Genomic DNA, 17,649 nt, shown 5'->3' with positions numbered 1-17,649 from the left:
CCAACCTGGGATACTTGAGATCTTGTTGAAGAATTAAGGAGATAGGGAAAGAAGAAAGAGTAGAAGAAATGTGTCAGTGTTTGAAAGCCCCCCACCTCCTAGTGTCTGTCCATCCATGGAAGATCTCAGTGAATACAAGACTTGGAATCTGCTCCACACAAAGGGACTCACCAGTTGTCATTGATGCTGATACCCCTGTGTGTCAACTTCACACTTAATAACCTTCTCATTCAGAAAGTGATAGGGAAATATAATGGGATAATTCTACCCTAAAGCCTGTGAAAAGGAAGTTGGAAATGTTTGCTGGGTGAAGGGTCTTGAACCATTTAAGGTATGAGGAATGAAGAATTTAAATCAGAGAGCTGAATCCCCTGAGCGTATCATGCCCAGGGAGTCCCTAACAACAGCGAAAGTCAAGTTCTTATTTACTTCATTCAGAGTTAAGAGAGCTCTCTCTAATTAATCCAATTAGAAATCCAAGATTTATACTTGCCCCTCATGATTGGTCTCAGGTGATCTGGCCCCAATGGTCCTCCTTTCTCTATCCTCTGGTTAGTGACAGAGAAGGATCTACCATCTCAGACTACCAGGACATCCTTAGGGGGTCTCCAGGTGGCCTCTGCTACCCTGTCACACCTCATTGTACCCACAATATCAACAAGTGCCAGGAAAACTTCAGTCAAGGAAATCCAGGTTACCTCACACACATACTTTAAACAACACCGGGACATAGAATGATCTCTGAGATCATCTACTCAATCATTGTAAAGATGAGAGAGTAATGTGGAAATAGTAGCACAGCTACCCCAGCTGTCCCTTAAAATCTGCTGTAAGAGTCTTCTAATTGTTCATTCTTACAATGATAAGCATTTCCCAACAAATTCCCAGAACATGGTGAAGGGGCATCAGAAAGAGTAGAGTTCCTTTACTACAAGGTGTAATTTCCAAAGCAACAGCACACTGAATTTGCATTTCTGTATCTTTCTACTTTTCTAATGTCCCATATAGGGAAAGTGACATTCTCCTGCAAGAACTGGCATTCCCATTTGATAGACTAAGCAAAGAGAGCTCAGAAAGGTAAGGAAAATTGTTCCCAAAATCACAAACCTATACAACTCATAAATGATTCTATTGAATCAAAAGAAGAAGTAGGAGAAGAAGAAGAAGGAAAAGGAGGAGGAGAAGGAGAAGGAGAGGGAGAGGGAGGGAGAGGGAGAAGGAGAAGGAGAAGAAGAAGAAGAAGAAGAAGAAGAAGAAGAAGAAGAAGAAGAAGAAGAAGAAGAAGAAGAAGAAGAAGAAGAAGAAGAAATGGGAGAAGAAGAAATGGGAGAAGAAGAAATGGGAGAAGAAGAAAGGAATGTAGAATAATTAGAACAAGAATGAACTGGAACAGAAATTTGTAACAGAGAATTGGAACTGAGACATAATAAGAGCTAAAAATCTATAGACAATTAAAACAAGAAAATGATAATTAAAACAAAACAGTGAACAAACATGACTGGAACTACAAGCATGTGAGTTCATTCCATTTTCTCTTAGACTAGAATTTTTCAAAGTCTCTTCCACTACATTGAGGCAACCTAACCAAATGCTGGGAGAAAGTCTGCAGCGCTGGACTCTGTTGGCTTTTGATAAATAAAAATATTCACAGCAAAATAAAAATAAAGTTTATAGATAGCCTTAATTTTCTTCCTTGTACTAAAACTTTCATTGGATATAAATACATTAAAAGAGGGTGTTGTATACCTTACGCAAATATAATTGAAGTGGTGCTTCTTTTTTATTCAATAGTTTTTTATATTTTCTGGAAATTTTATATATGAGAACATTGCATCGTTATCACCCTTCTCCTTCTTTTCCACCAAGTTCTCCACACCCCTCCCAAAATCACAATCACTTTTTAATTGTCCCAGTTATATACACATGCATAAGTGTGTGTATATATATACACATATACATATATATGCACATCGTACACACACATATATATACACATATGTGCACACCTGTATATATAACCTACTGAGTTCATTTAGCTTTACTCATGTTATATGCCCAACCCTAACCACTTTGAATTGGACAACCTATGTGGAAATTTGTATCTGAAGACAATTGACCCTTAGAAAATGATGACTTCATGTAGCTCTTCACCTAGGAGTGGAACCATGTGGAATTTTCCCCATCTGCATTGGCACATCAACAAAAAAAAATGTATTCAAAATAAATAAAACCTGTCCCTACTATATACAAGGCTCTGAGTTAAAATCCAGGATCCTATCTCTAACTCACCAGTAATAAAATAATTAAGCACATGACATACACAAATTTAATAACCTATAGTTATACCCAAAATACCTTGAATATTTTTTATGTTTAACTAGAAAGTTCCATATTTTAGGACTTTATAGTCTACATATGGTTTTAAAGAGTTTAGTAATTGTGCTGGCAAAAGGGCACGTGTGATAAACAGAAGCACCACAAAAGTATTTATTATTCAATATTTAAAGTAGATTGCTTAAAATACTGTTAGTATAGATTTCAAATATTGATTTTCAAATCTTCAAGCAAATACAATAAATACATATAATCAGAAGAGTTCATCTGTTTTAATTTTGCTTAATCACCCAGTTATGCTTACTCACAAGATTATAATTTGTGTTCAGTTCTAAAGATTTAATGTTTCTGTCATGAATAAGATATCATATATACAGCATGTATATTATATTATTCAAGCATTTAATATCATTGTCAATTATGCCTAATATAAAGAAAAGTAGTTCATTAAATCATGCTATTATATAATGTATATCTTATAGTTTCATAGTTCTTAAAATAAAGAATCCAATTATCACAGCACATCTCCAAACATTTTATTGGATTTATTTTAAATCTAATTTTTATGTTTCAATGTTTCTGTAGTGGTTTATTGTTATCAATATATACTACATAAACCACAACTTTAATTATTATTAATATCCATCCAGATAGTTATGTAAGCCAATCACAGTTACTCTCCTTGTCTGCTCTACTTTATGTTACTAATAAATTGTTGTGACAAATGTATATATTTTAAAATCTTTGAAAACTTCCACACAATGTCTTTTTATCCCTAGTACTTCAGTGAGCAATTCCTAACTCCAAAGATGCTCTCTAAGATAGATGGTGTCATTTTCAAAGTTAGCAAACTAATATTTACACAATCCCACTACTTCATCTACAGAGATTTGATCCAGAGCATATATCATATTCAGCTGTCATCAATTCATAAAGGGAAAAAAAGCTCTTTTGTGTGATAACACGCCATTTCTTAGCCATTTGTTTTTCTTTTTTTTTCCCCCTTTAATTAAAAATAGATGGGAAAGACTCACAAGGTTCAACTCAGGAATCATCATTAGGAATTTTTTTTTCAAAAGTGGAGAATGTAAATACATTCATTTTGAGGCTTGCATCCCTAAGTGGGAAGCCGGAGTGAACTATTGGGAACACTGTCGACAGCCCAAAGAGAAGCTGAGGGAAACAGAGAAGACAGAATGCTAGGAAGCTGCATAAGCTTATCAGTGCCCCCAATCAGCAGGAAGTAGCCTGGAAAACAATGTTCACATTCCCAAAAAGTGGATTATTGATGTTTTTCTTTCTTTAGAGAGTTGATTAGAAGTTGTTATGGATAATCATCAGGAAGAAAGCTAAACAAAGGAGATTAGATTCAGTTTTGGTTTGGTTTTTTTTTTTTTTTTTTTTTGATAAAAAGGGAAAGTGCTATGAAACAATGGGCTGGAGAAAAACCTCTGTCAACAATTGGGTTTACACACAGATCTACATGTGATAAAATGTAACATGTAGCATCATAGTGACACGTTCACTTAAGCATCTTTCGGGACATAGTTGAGTCTTGCTACTCAATTAACTTCTTCCTGAATAAACAGTTTAAGAAGAAACTTCAGCTGTAGGCATTTGTTGAAGGGTGTTCAGAGGAACCCTAGGCTCCCACATGTGATTTCCTGGACAGTCCTAGACAGGATTTCCACAGACAGCCATTACTAACAGCTGGATTTTATTGTGGTCTGCCAAGCAGTAAAAGGCATCTTTAATAGATAGTTATCATTATAGAATGTGTATGTAAGATCACATCCCTAAAACTACCCACTCCCATTAAAGATGTAACAGGTACCATATAAATCCTGGATAACATTTCATAGCCTGTTATTCAAATGCTCTGCAATCAAAAGATTCTCCTAAGCACCTCTGGAGGGATTACCTGCAGTGCATGAAAGAAACAACTATGTGTGGACACCACCCTCTCTTTGGAAATACCTCCAGAGGTACTTAGGAGAGTCTTTTTTAATTAATTAATTAACTTAAAATTTCCACCTCCTCCCATCCTCCCATTTCCCTCTCACTCCCCCCACCCCCTTCCCCTCACTCTCTAGTCCTAAGAGAAGTCAGGGTGCCCTGCCTTATGGGAAGTCCAAGCCCCCCCCCCCCATCCAGGTCTAGGAAGGTATGCATCCAAACAGACTAGGCTCCCAAAAAGCCAGTACATGCAGTAGAATCAAAATCCAGTGTCATTATCATTGGCTTCTCAGTCCGCCCTCATTGTCAGCCACATTCAGAGAGTCGGGTTTGATCACATGCTTGTTCAGACCCACCCAGTCCTGCAGGCCTTGGTGAACTCCCAATAGATCAGTCCCACCATCTCCATGGGTGGATGCACCCCTTGCCTTCCTGACTTCCTTGCTCATGTACTCCCTCCTTCTGCTATTCATCTGGGCTTTGGGAGCTCAGTCCAATTCTCCAGTGTGGGTCCATCCCTCGCCAGATGAAGGTTCTATGGTGATATGCAAGATATTCATCAGTATGGCTATGGGAGAAGGCCAGTTCAGGCACTCTCTCCTCTGCTGCCCATGGACCTAGTTGGGGAAATCCCCTTGGACTCCTGAGAACCCGTCCAGAGCCAAGACTCTTGCCAACCCTAAAATGGCTCCCTTAGTTAAGATATCTTCTTCCCTGCTCCCATAGCCACCCTTCCTCCATCCCAACCATCCCTTTCCCTCAAGCTCTCCCCCATCCTCCCCTTCTCCCTTCTCTCTCCCCCCAACCCACCCCCCCTGCTCCCAACTTTTGCCCGGCGAGGATAACTATGTGTTTTTCTTTGGGTTCACCTTCTTATTTAGCTTCTCTAGGATCAGGAACTATAGACTCAATGTCCTTTGTTTATGGCTAGAATCCACTTATGAGTGAGTACATACCATATTCCTCTTCTGGGGTCTGGGTTATCTCACTCAGTATAGTGTTTTCTATTTACATCCATTTGCATGCAAAATTCAAGCTGTCATTGTTTTTTACTGCTAAGTAGAACTCTAAAGTGTATATGTGCCACACCTTCTTTATCCATTCTTCTATTGATTGCAGAGCATTTGAATAACAGGCTATAAAATGTTATCCAGGATTTATATGGTACCTGTTACATCTTTAATGGGAGCAGGTAGTTTTAGGGATGTGATCCTACATATACATACTATAATGACAACTATCTATCAATCATTTAAATAAATTATGTTATATTTTCCTTTTACAAAAAAAAATAAAGAAAAACTTCCCTCTCATACAGATAAGCCCTTCTTCAATCTCTCATTAGAAAACAAACATGTTTTGAAGGAATAACAATACAATAAAACAAAACAAAAACTAATGCGTAGGAATAGGACAAAACAAAGGAAAAGAACCAAAGAAAAAAGAAAGACAAATGACAAGGATATGGAAGCAGAGACACACTCATTAAACAGTTAGGAATCCCATAAAAACACTAAACAGGAAGATTATATATATATATATATATATATATATATATGCAAAAGACCTATGATATTTAAAAGAATATTCATATATATATTAAAAAGAATATGTGTGTGTGTGTGTGTGTGTGTGTGTGTGTAGACAGGGCTTTTATGTGCAACAGTCCTGGCTGTTCTAGAACTCACTTTGTAGACCAGGCTAGCTTCAAACTCATTGAGATCTGCCTGCCTCTGTCTCCCAAGTGCTGGAATTAAAGCCTTGAGCCACCACCACCCAGAGATAAAATTTTTAAAAAGAAAAAAGAAAGCCCTGGCACATTATGAAACAAGAAACATCCAAAGATCTCACTGAGTTTGCTTTCTGTTGGCCATCTATTTCTGGGCATACAGCCTACCCTTAAGAGTAGTTAAGAAGGGGAAACAATTTTTCAGTCTTTCTTTCTTGTTGATTGCCTTGGCGGGCTACTTAGTCTAGGGTTAGTAGCCCGCCTGGCAGTTCAGTTATTCCAGGGTCACGGAGAGGCACTACCTGGAAGATATGGGCTAGGAGACAGGAAGAAGGCCATGCAAAGTTTGTCAGAGCCTCCCTTTATTAGGGATGAGATACAACTTTTTATAGGGTAAGGAGTTGGGGGATGGGCACAGGGTTCTGGGCTCTTGCCGCGTGGTTCACGTTGGTCACATGGTCCTCGTTGGTCACGTAGGCAGGAGGTTATCTTCGGTCAGGTCACTGTAGGCCTGGAACTTGACACACCTAGCTCCCTAGATAGTTTGGAATGTGGGGTGGGTTCCGCTAACAGATAGCTCTCATTAACAGCCAATTTGGGTGTGGGGTAGGCTTTGTCAATAGAGCGATTCCTAACACAATTAGGGGTGTGGGGTTCTCTGCAGACTCCCCAGGGTGATGGTTCCTGTAATGATTTTAGGAGGAAATTGGCTCCTGACACTTTCTCTGTGTTTTTTTTTTGAATAGTAAATGCCAGCAATATTGCAAAACACAATTCAGCTTGATTTTCTCTTAACCTATAACAAAATTATACTTAGGTTGCATATTTTGGAAATAATAGCACAGTAATAATGTTATGTGTCTCTAGAGCACACCATATAATGAGCTATGCTCCATCAGTTTATCTTGTTACTGGAGTGATGTTCACATTGGGAAATTATGTAAGAGACAGTTAAGAAGTTACATGTTTCCTTTTGCAATTAACAAGCATCTGTCAAGATACAGTGAGATAGTTTATCCATTCATTCATTTTTTTGCCAAAAAGGATACTATTCTATCAAGTGAAGTGCTTTTTTTCTATCACACTTGCATTTGTAAGACAATTTGCTCAAAGTAACTGACCTTGTGAAGCAAAGATCTTTCTGTCCTATGTCACAGTAAAATTACCATAGGAAGTGAATCTAAACTAAAATAAGTATAATCTAGTATTCTGCTGCAAATATTTGCTACAGTATTATGGGGAGTGGTAAGAATGTAACAATCTAAAGTAGTCATGTAAAGGTATTTTTATAAAAGGAACTAATTTACAAGTATTTTATAAGATGTTCTTCAGTTAAAATAATGCTTTTCCTTCCACTCACAGGGCCCCATCAATTTGGACTCAGCACCATTCCAATACTGATAGCCAATATCCAGACTTTTTCTCATCTACTTTGATTGTCCTGATCCATAGAGTCTTCATGGCTTTCTTCACTTCCGCATTTCTCAGGGAGTAGATGACAGGGTTGAGGAGGGGAGTTATCACTGTGTAGAACACAGCTACCATCTTGTCTATAGGCAGTGTAGCAGAAGGTCTCATGTAGATGAAAACACAGGGACCAAAGAACAATATAACTACAGTGACATGGGACCCACAGGTGGAAAGGGCTTTGCACCGCCCCTCAGAGCTTTGAGTCCTCAGATGAAACAAGATAACCACATAGGATGCTAAGAGGACCACAAAACTGATCACAGACAGTGTTCCCCCATTGGCAACAATTAGCAGACCGATGAGGAAAGTGTCTGAGCAGGCAAGTTTAAGCACAGGAAGCAAGTCACAGAAATAATGGTCAATGACATTGGGGCCACAGTAAGGTAAGTCGAAGATAAGAAGGATCTGGGCAAAGGAATGCACAAAGCCTCCCATCCACTCTGTTCCCACAAGGACGGCACACACCTGTCTGTTCATGATACTGGTGTAGTGCAGGGGCTTGCAGATGGCCACATAGCGGTCATAGGCCATCACCGTGAGCAGGAAAATCTCAGCGCCACCAAAAAAATGCATGAAGAAAAGCTGTGTCATGCAGCCCCATACAGATATGGATTTCTTCTGAGCTAGGAGATCAAAGATGAGTTTGGGCACTGTTGTAGAGGAGTAGCAGATCTCCACAAAGGAGAGGCAGCCAAGAAAGAAGTACATGGGAGATTCAAGACTTCTGCTGGCTGCGACAGTGACCACCATGAGGAGATTCCCAAGAACAATGGCTGTGTACAAGAGCAGAAATATCACAAAGCAAACTCTCTGTACCTCTTGACTGGGAGAGAGTCCCAGAAAAATGAACTCAGTTACATTGTGTATGTTAGCCATGAGGGAGCAAGTTGGGTGGTATGATCTGAAATGATACAAAAGACAACATAAAATAATTAAATTTTTAATAAAATCCTTTGCAGGAAACCTGTGAACTAAGCATTTAAAATTGAGTAGGAGTTAATAATAGAAAGAAGAGTGTACCAAAGAGATAAAGTGTTAACGCATTGTGTATGACTGGAATTCTGGAGAGAATAGCTAAATGTAAAGCTGTGGGAAAAGAGTACCCCTGACATAAGAAGGGGTGTAGTAACTTCAGACTTCACCTATAGTCAATGAGCAATAATCAAGGATATGTCAGCTGAGGAGCATAGACTTATTTGCAGAGAGTGGAGTCAAAGAGGGAAAACCAACTAAAAACTCAATAAATCCACTTATTTTACAACATGGGGCATCCAGGATAGGATAATCGTCACATCCAAGGTAGATGCTTTTCTAGTACTTTTGAACATCTTTATACAGATTTTCTTCTTTGCCTTTCTCCGAGCTCATTTTCATTTATTGGTGTGCAGCGGGGCTGGTATTCAACCTCTTAAATACTCATTAGTGTCTTCAGAAGACATGTCGATGGTGTGGTCCTTGACACACCACACCCCTTAGAGAGACCACAATCCTGTACACAGTCATAGTCTGTGATCTTCATTCTGCTTCTCCTTCGAATTCTCACTTTATATAGTTGTTTACTTGATGACATCACCATAGTTTCACCCATGCACAATTTTCTTCTTTGAGGGCATGCTCATTTCCTCTAAATCTGTGCCCCCATGTGAGTAGCCTGACATCGTTTTTCTAGTGTCCACTGATGCTCTGGGGCAGCATTTCCTAGAAACAGCTATCTATCTCCTCAGGAAATCACCCAGACTGCCACTAACTGACTTGAAACTATCCTGGTACTTGCTAAACTTTGTCCAAAGTAGTTGAGGACTTTATGCATCCATAGAGTCTCTCCTACAGCAAGATCCAGGGTACCTGACAATAGGAGCCAGATAACTTCCAATCATATCACAAAGATTCGCCTCCTTAGTTCACTACAGGCCCAAAGGGACACCCTAGTAGAAACACAGAAGTAAAAGAGGGTAAACACCAAAAAGTCCATTCATGGTAGAAGGCACTGCTCACAAGATGGGCTCACACATTCAGGTTTTCTCACGTGTCAACTGTGTGATATCTAGAAAGTTCTTTAACTTCTTAGACGCTAAGTTGCCAAACAATACCATGCAGATAACACATGCTTCAGGGATTGAGGCCCTAGATAAGTGCCACTCCCAATCCCCTGGTACAAGTTAAGCTATCATCATATGACTTCTTGTGCCACATCCATAGGTTCTTACAGACAATGGTCTTTCTTATCTCATGACATTTTGAAATGACAGCACTTATCACAATCACACTGAATCATAATTATTTATGTAGTCATCTGTCTAGCTATAGTGTGAGCTTCCTTAAGGTAGAGACTATTTCTTTCTCACTACTTCATTGCTAGTATGTTATATATCGCATGGCACCACTCCCTTTTCTTTCAAAGTACACTAAGTAACCACACGTGAAAGAAACCCATGAACAAAAAACTAAAGTCACACCAGAGTTCTTCTGAGTTTGCTGCTCTGACTATACATATGCAAAAGTCTGAATTCACACTGTTTCTTGGTGAGCCAATAGATAAACACTAAGCCAATTATAACCTACCCCTACTTCCCTGAAATAGCAGAATACATCTGCTCCTCTTTCAGTTTTAGACTTGGAGATACAGAAAATATGTATAAAGACTCAACTCTACCTGATTTTTAAGTAAAAGAAAAGTAGACTTACCTCCCAGATGTTCCATAGAAAACTGATCAGTCAGACAGCCCAGCATTAAGTTCATGTTGCCTAAATGACACCGAGGGAGAAGGCATGATCAGGTGAGAGGAAGGAGTTCCCCAGAGATCTGTAGTCTCTTCCCTTCCAAATAAGACAGAATGCCTCATGGGAAGCAGAACCTCAAAAAGCTCTATAGAAAACATTAGATAGAGGGAAATACAAAGCAGTTGAATTTATCCAGTGTTCACAGAACACTGACCCATGAGGGTCTGTTAATAGGTGATAATTCACATACCCATCATAAGTTTAATCTGGTGGCTTCGAATAAAATGACACTAATGATTAGGAAATATACATACCAGCAAATTTAAAAAAGACAAACATTTCCACAGAACTAGGAACATTTGGAGAGAAGACAGTGGCTTGAACTTTTACATAACTGGAAATCTTGCAATGTGATCAGGCATATGGACTACCTTTGTTAGGTCTTAGGTTTGTTTTTTGTTGTCTTATACAAGTAAGTTATGGAAAAGGAGAATTTATGGGTGTAAACAATTTCTTTAATCTATAATTTACCATTACATGGATGACTGATGTCAGAAGTTCTTCTGTCTATTTGTTGCTTTTATTGGTTAATGAATAAATCTCTTTATTCATTATCTGTTTAGTTATAGGTTAATGAATAAGCCTGTGGCTTAGCAGAATAGAGAAAGGTGGGAATGCCAAGCAGATAGAGGAGGAAAGAAGCCAGAGTCAGGTGAGAAGCCTTGTAGTAGAAGCAGGAGACAGATGTCTCTGCTGGAGCCCACCAAAACTTTTCCAGTAGGCCACAACCTTGTGGTGATGCAGAGATTAATGGAAATGTGTTATTTTAGTATATAAGGGCTAGCTAGAAAATACAACTAAGCTATTGTCCAAACAGTATTGCAAATAATATAGTTTTTGCATGATTATTTTGGGTCTGAGTGGCCTGGAACAAATGAACAGTCTCCAACAACAAATGACATTTTGCTTTCTGATTCAAATGCAGATACCTTAGAAAGAATGTTTGAAGAAGTAGAGAAAGTTTTGCCTAAATGGGATTACAAATTGCTCCTGAAAAAAATGCAAAGAGGAGATTCTACCAATTACCTACCTTATAAAAGTTTATAGAAAATTATAACACAAAATGTTCAAATTAGGAGAGACCTATTGCAGACTCTTAATGACTTTCAAAGATTGTTTGGAAACATTTTCAATCTATTACCCACTGTTGGCATAACACCTGATATAATAATTCATTTAAACAAAACCTTAGATGGTGACAAAGACTTAAATAGTCCCAGGAAATTGATATTTTATTTATTTTTTTTTTTTTTTTGCATTACTTGGGTTTTATTTTTTTTTCTTTTTTTTTTAAATTTATTTATTTATTAAAGATTTCTGTCTCTTCCCCGCCACCGCCTCCCATTTCCCTCCCCCTCCCCCAATTAAGTCTCCCCCCCAGCCCGAAAAGCAATCAGGGTTCCCTGTCCTGTGGGAAGTCCAAGGAACCCCCACCTCCATCCAGGTCTAGTAGGTTGAGCATCCAAACTGCCTAGGCTCCCACAAAGCCAGTGCGTGCAGTAGGATCAGAAACCCATTGCCATTGTTCTTGAGTTCTCAGTAGTCCTCATTGTCCGCTATGTTCAGAGAGTCCGGTTTTATCCCAGGCTTTTCCAGACCCAGGCCAGCTGGCCTTGGTGAGTTCCCAATAGAACATCCCCATTGTCTCAATAAATGGGACCTCCTGAGATTGAGAAGCTTCTGTAAAGCAAAGGACACTGTCACTAAGACACAAAGGCAACCCACCAACTGGGAGAAGATCTTCACCAACCCCGCAACTGACAAAGGTCTGATCTCCAAAATATATAAAGAACTCAGGAAACTAGACCGTAAAAGGCTAATCAACCCAATTATAAAATGGGGCATTGAGCTGAACAGAGAATTCTCAACAGAAGAACTTCAAATGGCCAAAAGACACTTAAGGTCATGCTCAACTTCCTTAGCGATCAGGGAAATGCAAATCAAGACAACTTTAAGATACCATCTTACACCTGTCAGAATGGCTAAAATCAAAAATACCAATGATAGCCTTTGTTGGAGAGGTTGTGGAGAAAGGGGTACACTCATCCATTGCTGGTGGGAATGCAAACTTGTGCAACCACTTTGGAAGGCAGTATGGCGGTTTCTCAGGAAATTCGGGATCAACTTACCCCTGGACCCAGCAATACCACTCTTGGGAATATACCCAAGAGAGGCCTTATCATACAACAAAAGTATATGCTCTACAATGTTCATAGCAGCATTGTTTGTGATAGCCAGAACCTGGAAACAACCTAGATGCCCTTCAATGGCAGAATGGATGAAGAAAGTATGGAATTTATACATATTAGAGTACTACTCAGCAATAAAAAACAAGGACTTCTTGAATTTTGCATACAAATGGATGGAAATAGAAAACACTATCCTGAGTGAGGTAAGCCAGACCCAAAAAGAGGAACATGGGATGTACTCACTCATATTTGGTTTCTAGCCATAAACCAAGGACAATGAGCTTATAATTAGTGATCCTAGAGAAGCTAAATAAGGAGAACCCAAAGAAAAACATATAGGCATCCTCCTGAATATTAACCTTCAGCAAGCGATGAAAGGAGAAAGAGACAGAGACCTAAATTGGAGCACAGGACTGAAATCTCAAGGTCCAAATCAGGAGCAGAAAGAGAGAGAGCACGAGCATGGAACTCAGGACCGCGAGGGGTGCACCCACACATTGAAATTGATATTTTATACTGAGAAAGAGTTGACTTGGGTTGAAGAGAAATTATAGAAGGCACATGTGGTCAAGGTGAATCCAAATCTTAATTGCATTCTAGTCATATTACCTTCCAGAATTTCCCCTACAGTAATTTTAATGCAGAGCGAAGGTATTATCTTAGAATGGATATTTTTACCACATAAATCAAGAGAAAATTAAAAACTTATGTGGTAAAGGCCTCTGAATTATATAATTAATAAAAGTAAAATTCACACTTTATCAACTAGCAGGAATAGACCCAGAAAAGATTATAAAGTCCCTTTTACTACTGATGAAATTAAAATTTATGGGAAGGCAATAAACGCTGGCAAAGAGCTTGCACAATTTTTTAGGAAAGGTTAATAGCAATTATCCCAAAGGTGACAGAATTAACCTTATAAAAAGAACTACTTGGATTCTTCCCCACATTGTACATGACACACCATTAACTGGAGCCTATACATTTTGTACTGATGCAAATAAATAAAAAAAAAGTTACAAATCCAAAGACTTAAGTAAGGTGGAACAAAGCCCTTATAATTCTGTCCAAGTTTGTCACACTTGGACTAATCAGATTCTTTAGATATATAGAGATTGTATTTCACATAGATAGGCAATCTTCAGTCACTTCAAAGATCTGTAGAATATGGCACTTAAATAACTTAGGTTTCTGTTGACGTGAGACACGATTACTAGTGTTATCACCAATCTATTCCTGAGAGAATGTTGGGCACTGAAGACACTCCACTTGAAGCTTGTTTTCTTCTTGGCAAAACTGGCCTTTGGGCAAAGAACTGCCACTGACCACTGACAAAATGCATGGTGTCTAAGCAGGACAAGCAGGATATAAGAGAAAAGACTGCCAAACCTTGCCAAGACAGCGTAAGACAATTCTGAAATATTTCCTGCCTCTGAAAATGGTCTGTCAGTTACTCTAGGCCTTAGCCAAAGTTGGTTGCTCCAACACTGCAAATGAGACTTTGGATGATTGCCCAGGTAGCCAGTTGTCTTTTTCATTTATGCACATTTTGGAAGTTGCTTGATTGTATTTCCTGTTTACTCAAGTAATATCATTTCCCTTCTCAGGTCTTTGATGGGGTTGAAGACTAGATAGTTGTAGTTACTTTCCTCTCATGACTTGGCCAAGCCATTTCTCACACAAGACTTAGACTCCTTAGGATAGGATAATTATTGAAACATTTAGCATATGTTTCTTGCTTGATATTGTTTGTGCTGGTTGTAATTCTAATTTTTATACTTGAAATATGTTCTTATTGTATATAATTTTATATTAGGCTTGTAACTCTCTTATTTAAACAAAAGGGGAAGATGCTGTTGGAACTCTTTCAGCCAACATAGCCTTTAAGATACAAGCCCACTTGGGCATGGTCTCTTACAGTATAAATGCAGTTGTGAAGTTTGTGTGCCCTCACTCTTTCTCTCTAGGCTGCTCTGCTCCTCTATTCAGTTCCTGTTCCCCACCCATACAGAGAACTATGATCTGCAAGGTTACTCCTCAATAAAGTGTCATTCATTATACTCAGTTCTGAGCTAGTGTGGGACTACTTTATACCACACATCTTCACCAACCCTTCTTTGTCTTATATATTAGAAATATGACCAATGTCCAGCAACATAATACCTTTTATTTACTGTAATGTATTCATGCAGTGGCACACCACTCAATAAAGAAAATAACAAATTATTGTAATCCATAGTACAAATGAGTTTCAAAGACATTAAAATCAGTGAAAAAGTTCCAATATAAAGAGAGAAACCATCATCCAAGTATTTCTGTGTATACAACAAGATGCTAAACTAACACCTAATGATAGAAATTAGAGCAGCCACCGCTGTTGGGTGAGGAGGAGGTGGTATACATGAAAGTACACAAGATAACGCACATGTCTTCTCTTAGATTTCAGGAAAACAGTGTGTAAATTTGTCAATAATCAATGGATTGCATTCTTAAGATCTTTAAATTTCACTGGATATAAATTCTGTATCAATTGAATACTACCGTTGTGAATGAAACTTCAGCACTCATCTCGGGACAGGAACTAAACTTGGAAAAGAAAGGCTTGATGACGGACAAACATGAGAGAGAATGTTTCTACGCTGAATTGTTTACTTCTTCACAACTCTCTTATTTTAGATTCTCTTTCTTGCAACCCAAACTGAATCTAAATGACATTTAAATATCTGAAGCTATACTTTCTGAATGATTAACTACTATTCCATTAACATCATAGAGTTGCTTTGAAGATTTTAAGAAGTAATATGAATGTGAAAGGCCTTGAAATATGCAAAAGCTATTTACTCACATAGAATTCATATCAATCACTCCGATAAAATTTTCAAGTAGAGATTTGGGACATTCCCATGGAGTTCATAAAGCTGATTATCTTTTAAACAAGATAATATATTAATGCCATTTTAATATCTATGGTTCAATTAAGGCAACTGCTAAGAAAATTCTTCCCTGATTCTTGGTATTTTCATATCTGCCCCAATCCTCTTCCAAATGGTAAATACTATTAGCATCACCTTGATGTCTTTATTCATCATATAGCTTAGTTCCTGTTATATATGACTTGCCATGTAAGGTTACCTGGAAAGAACACAGATGTAGAGGGTGAGGAAAAGGTTGATGATTCAGTACTGTCAGCCTAGGAAATATATGTGGAAAATCAGGAAAGGTACCCTAAGAGTACCTCCAAAATTGCAAGTGTGAAACAAGGTGAAATATGAACTTTTGTCATTAGATGCCAAGTTCCTTTCACATCCCAGAGTATGCTAACATTAGGGAGAAATGTCACAAAACTGGCAGGGTAGGATTTCATTTGTAAATTAAGATTCCCAGAGGAAAGCCACACACGTGTTTAAGATTCTAAAAAAACTTTGGGAGGCAGAAGCAGGCAGATCTTTGTGAGTTTGAGACCAGCCTGGTCTATAAGAGTTAGTTCCAGGACAGGCTCCAAAACCACAGAGAAACCCTGTCTCGAAAAACCAAAAAAAAAAAAAAAAAAAAAAAAAAAAAAAAAGATTCTAAAAAACTGACTGATCAATTCGAATTTTATAATTATGGGTTGCTGGGGTGTTAGACTCATGCCAAATTATCATGAGCTAGCTTTAGTGTCATTAATAGCCATCCATTGTCTACCTCTGTGGCTAACCTAATGTCCTTGTGACTATCACATGAATCTTTGAGGTATTTAATTACTTAAAAGACCACCGACTTCACCAACTCAAAAATACCAGCACACACTATCTGAAGCCTATAGTAGAGATTTCATGCACACAGTGTTCCATAACCAATCAACCTGAAGTTCTCACCAATGTATTTGAAAAGTGTCTTGATGTATGACTTTTGGTTCTATTAACCTGTCACCACAGTGAAACCTAGTGTTTCATGTAACCTGAGTCTACGTTCTCACTTAATTCATATTGGCTCAAGAAAAAAAAAACTGTTTTGTTCCTTTTGATGTGAGAGCTACATTTTGCATACACATGTTACAGAAGTTCTATTCATCAATCTTACACACTACAGATCACTAGAGAAGAGTTGTAAAATAGCCCAATACTCCAAAATACTGATACCTATGACATGATGGAAGTCAAATAAACACAAAACATGAGCATATAGATTTTGACTTGTGCCTTCACTGATTATGAAAGTCAGATTCAAGTTCTTGACATATTAGGCATGCTGTTTATAATTTCATGTTTCTAATTTTGTTCCACACTGGAGTTCACCAACTTGCCCCATAACTTCTTCACAGCATTTTTCACCTCTGCATTCCTGAGTGTGTAGATGATGGGGTTCAGCATGGGGGTGATGACAGTGTAGAACACAGCCACAAGTTTGTCTTCAGTGTAGGTAGAGGCAGGTCTTAAGTAGAGGAAAATGGCGGGTCCAAAGAACAAAACAACCACCATGATATGAGAGGCACAGGTAGATAGGGCCTTCCGCCTCCCCTCAGCAGAATGATTTCTCAAGTTGAACAGGATGACAACATAAGAGGACACCAAGAAAAGGAAGGAAAACACAGAGAATAATCCACTGTTAACAAACATAATAACCCCAACCACAAAGGTGTCAGTGCAGGCCAGCTTAAATAAGGGATGGAGGTCACAGAAGTAATGGTCAATCACATTGGGACCACAAAATGGCAAGGGGATAGTGATAAAAATCTGAATTATGGAATGAAAAAAGCCCCCCACCCAGGAACCAGTCACCAGATGGTGACACATGCTCCTACTCATGATAGCTGTGTAGTAAAGAGGTTTGCAGATGGCCACATAACGATCATAGGCCATCACTGTAAGCAAGAGGATCTCAGTGACCCCAAAGAAATGGAAGAAGAAAATCTGAGCCAGACAGCCCTTCATGGAGATGGTTTTAACTCTGGCGAGTAAGTCAGTGATGAACTTAGGGACAACAGTAGAGGAGTAGCAGATCTCCACCAGGGACAAGGAGCTGAGGAAGATGTACATGGGAGAACGCAGACTCTTACTGATGTTGACTGTCACAACAATGAGGCCATTGCCCAGCACTGTGGCCAGGTACACAGGAAGGAACAGCGCAAAGCACACTTTCTGCACCTCTGGATCCTGAAAAAGGCCAGTGATGATCAGTTCAGTCACGTTATTAATGCTGACCATGGCG

The 17,649-nt window shown here is 38.7% G+C and overlaps 2 protein-coding genes across 2 annotated transcripts; both read right to left on the bottom strand.

The window, feature by feature from the left end:
• Positions 1-7,399: 7,399 nt before the first annotated feature.
• On the bottom strand, positions 7,400-8,365 carry LOC142855398 (olfactory receptor 4X2-like). The gene has a single exon (XM_075981896.1). It carries the CDS (start codon positions 8,363-8,365, stop codon positions 7,400-7,402), a length of 966 nt encoding a protein of 321 aa, XP_075838011.1.
• An 8,344-nt stretch (positions 8,366-16,709) lies between these two features.
• Positions 16,710-17,645, bottom strand: LOC142855397 (olfactory receptor 4B1-like). The gene has a single exon (XM_075981895.1). The coding sequence runs from the start codon at positions 17,643-17,645 to the stop codon at positions 16,710-16,712; it is 936 nt and encodes a 311-aa protein (XP_075838010.1).
• Positions 17,646-17,649: the final 4 nt, after the last annotated feature.

Source organism: Microtus pennsylvanicus, chromosome 8 (assembly GCF_037038515.1).
Source record: "Microtus pennsylvanicus isolate mMicPen1 chromosome 8, mMicPen1.hap1, whole genome shotgun sequence".
NCBI lineage: Eukaryota > Metazoa > Chordata > Mammalia > Rodentia > Cricetidae > Microtus > Microtus pennsylvanicus.
This window is presented reverse-complemented; position numbering and strand designations above follow the sequence as displayed.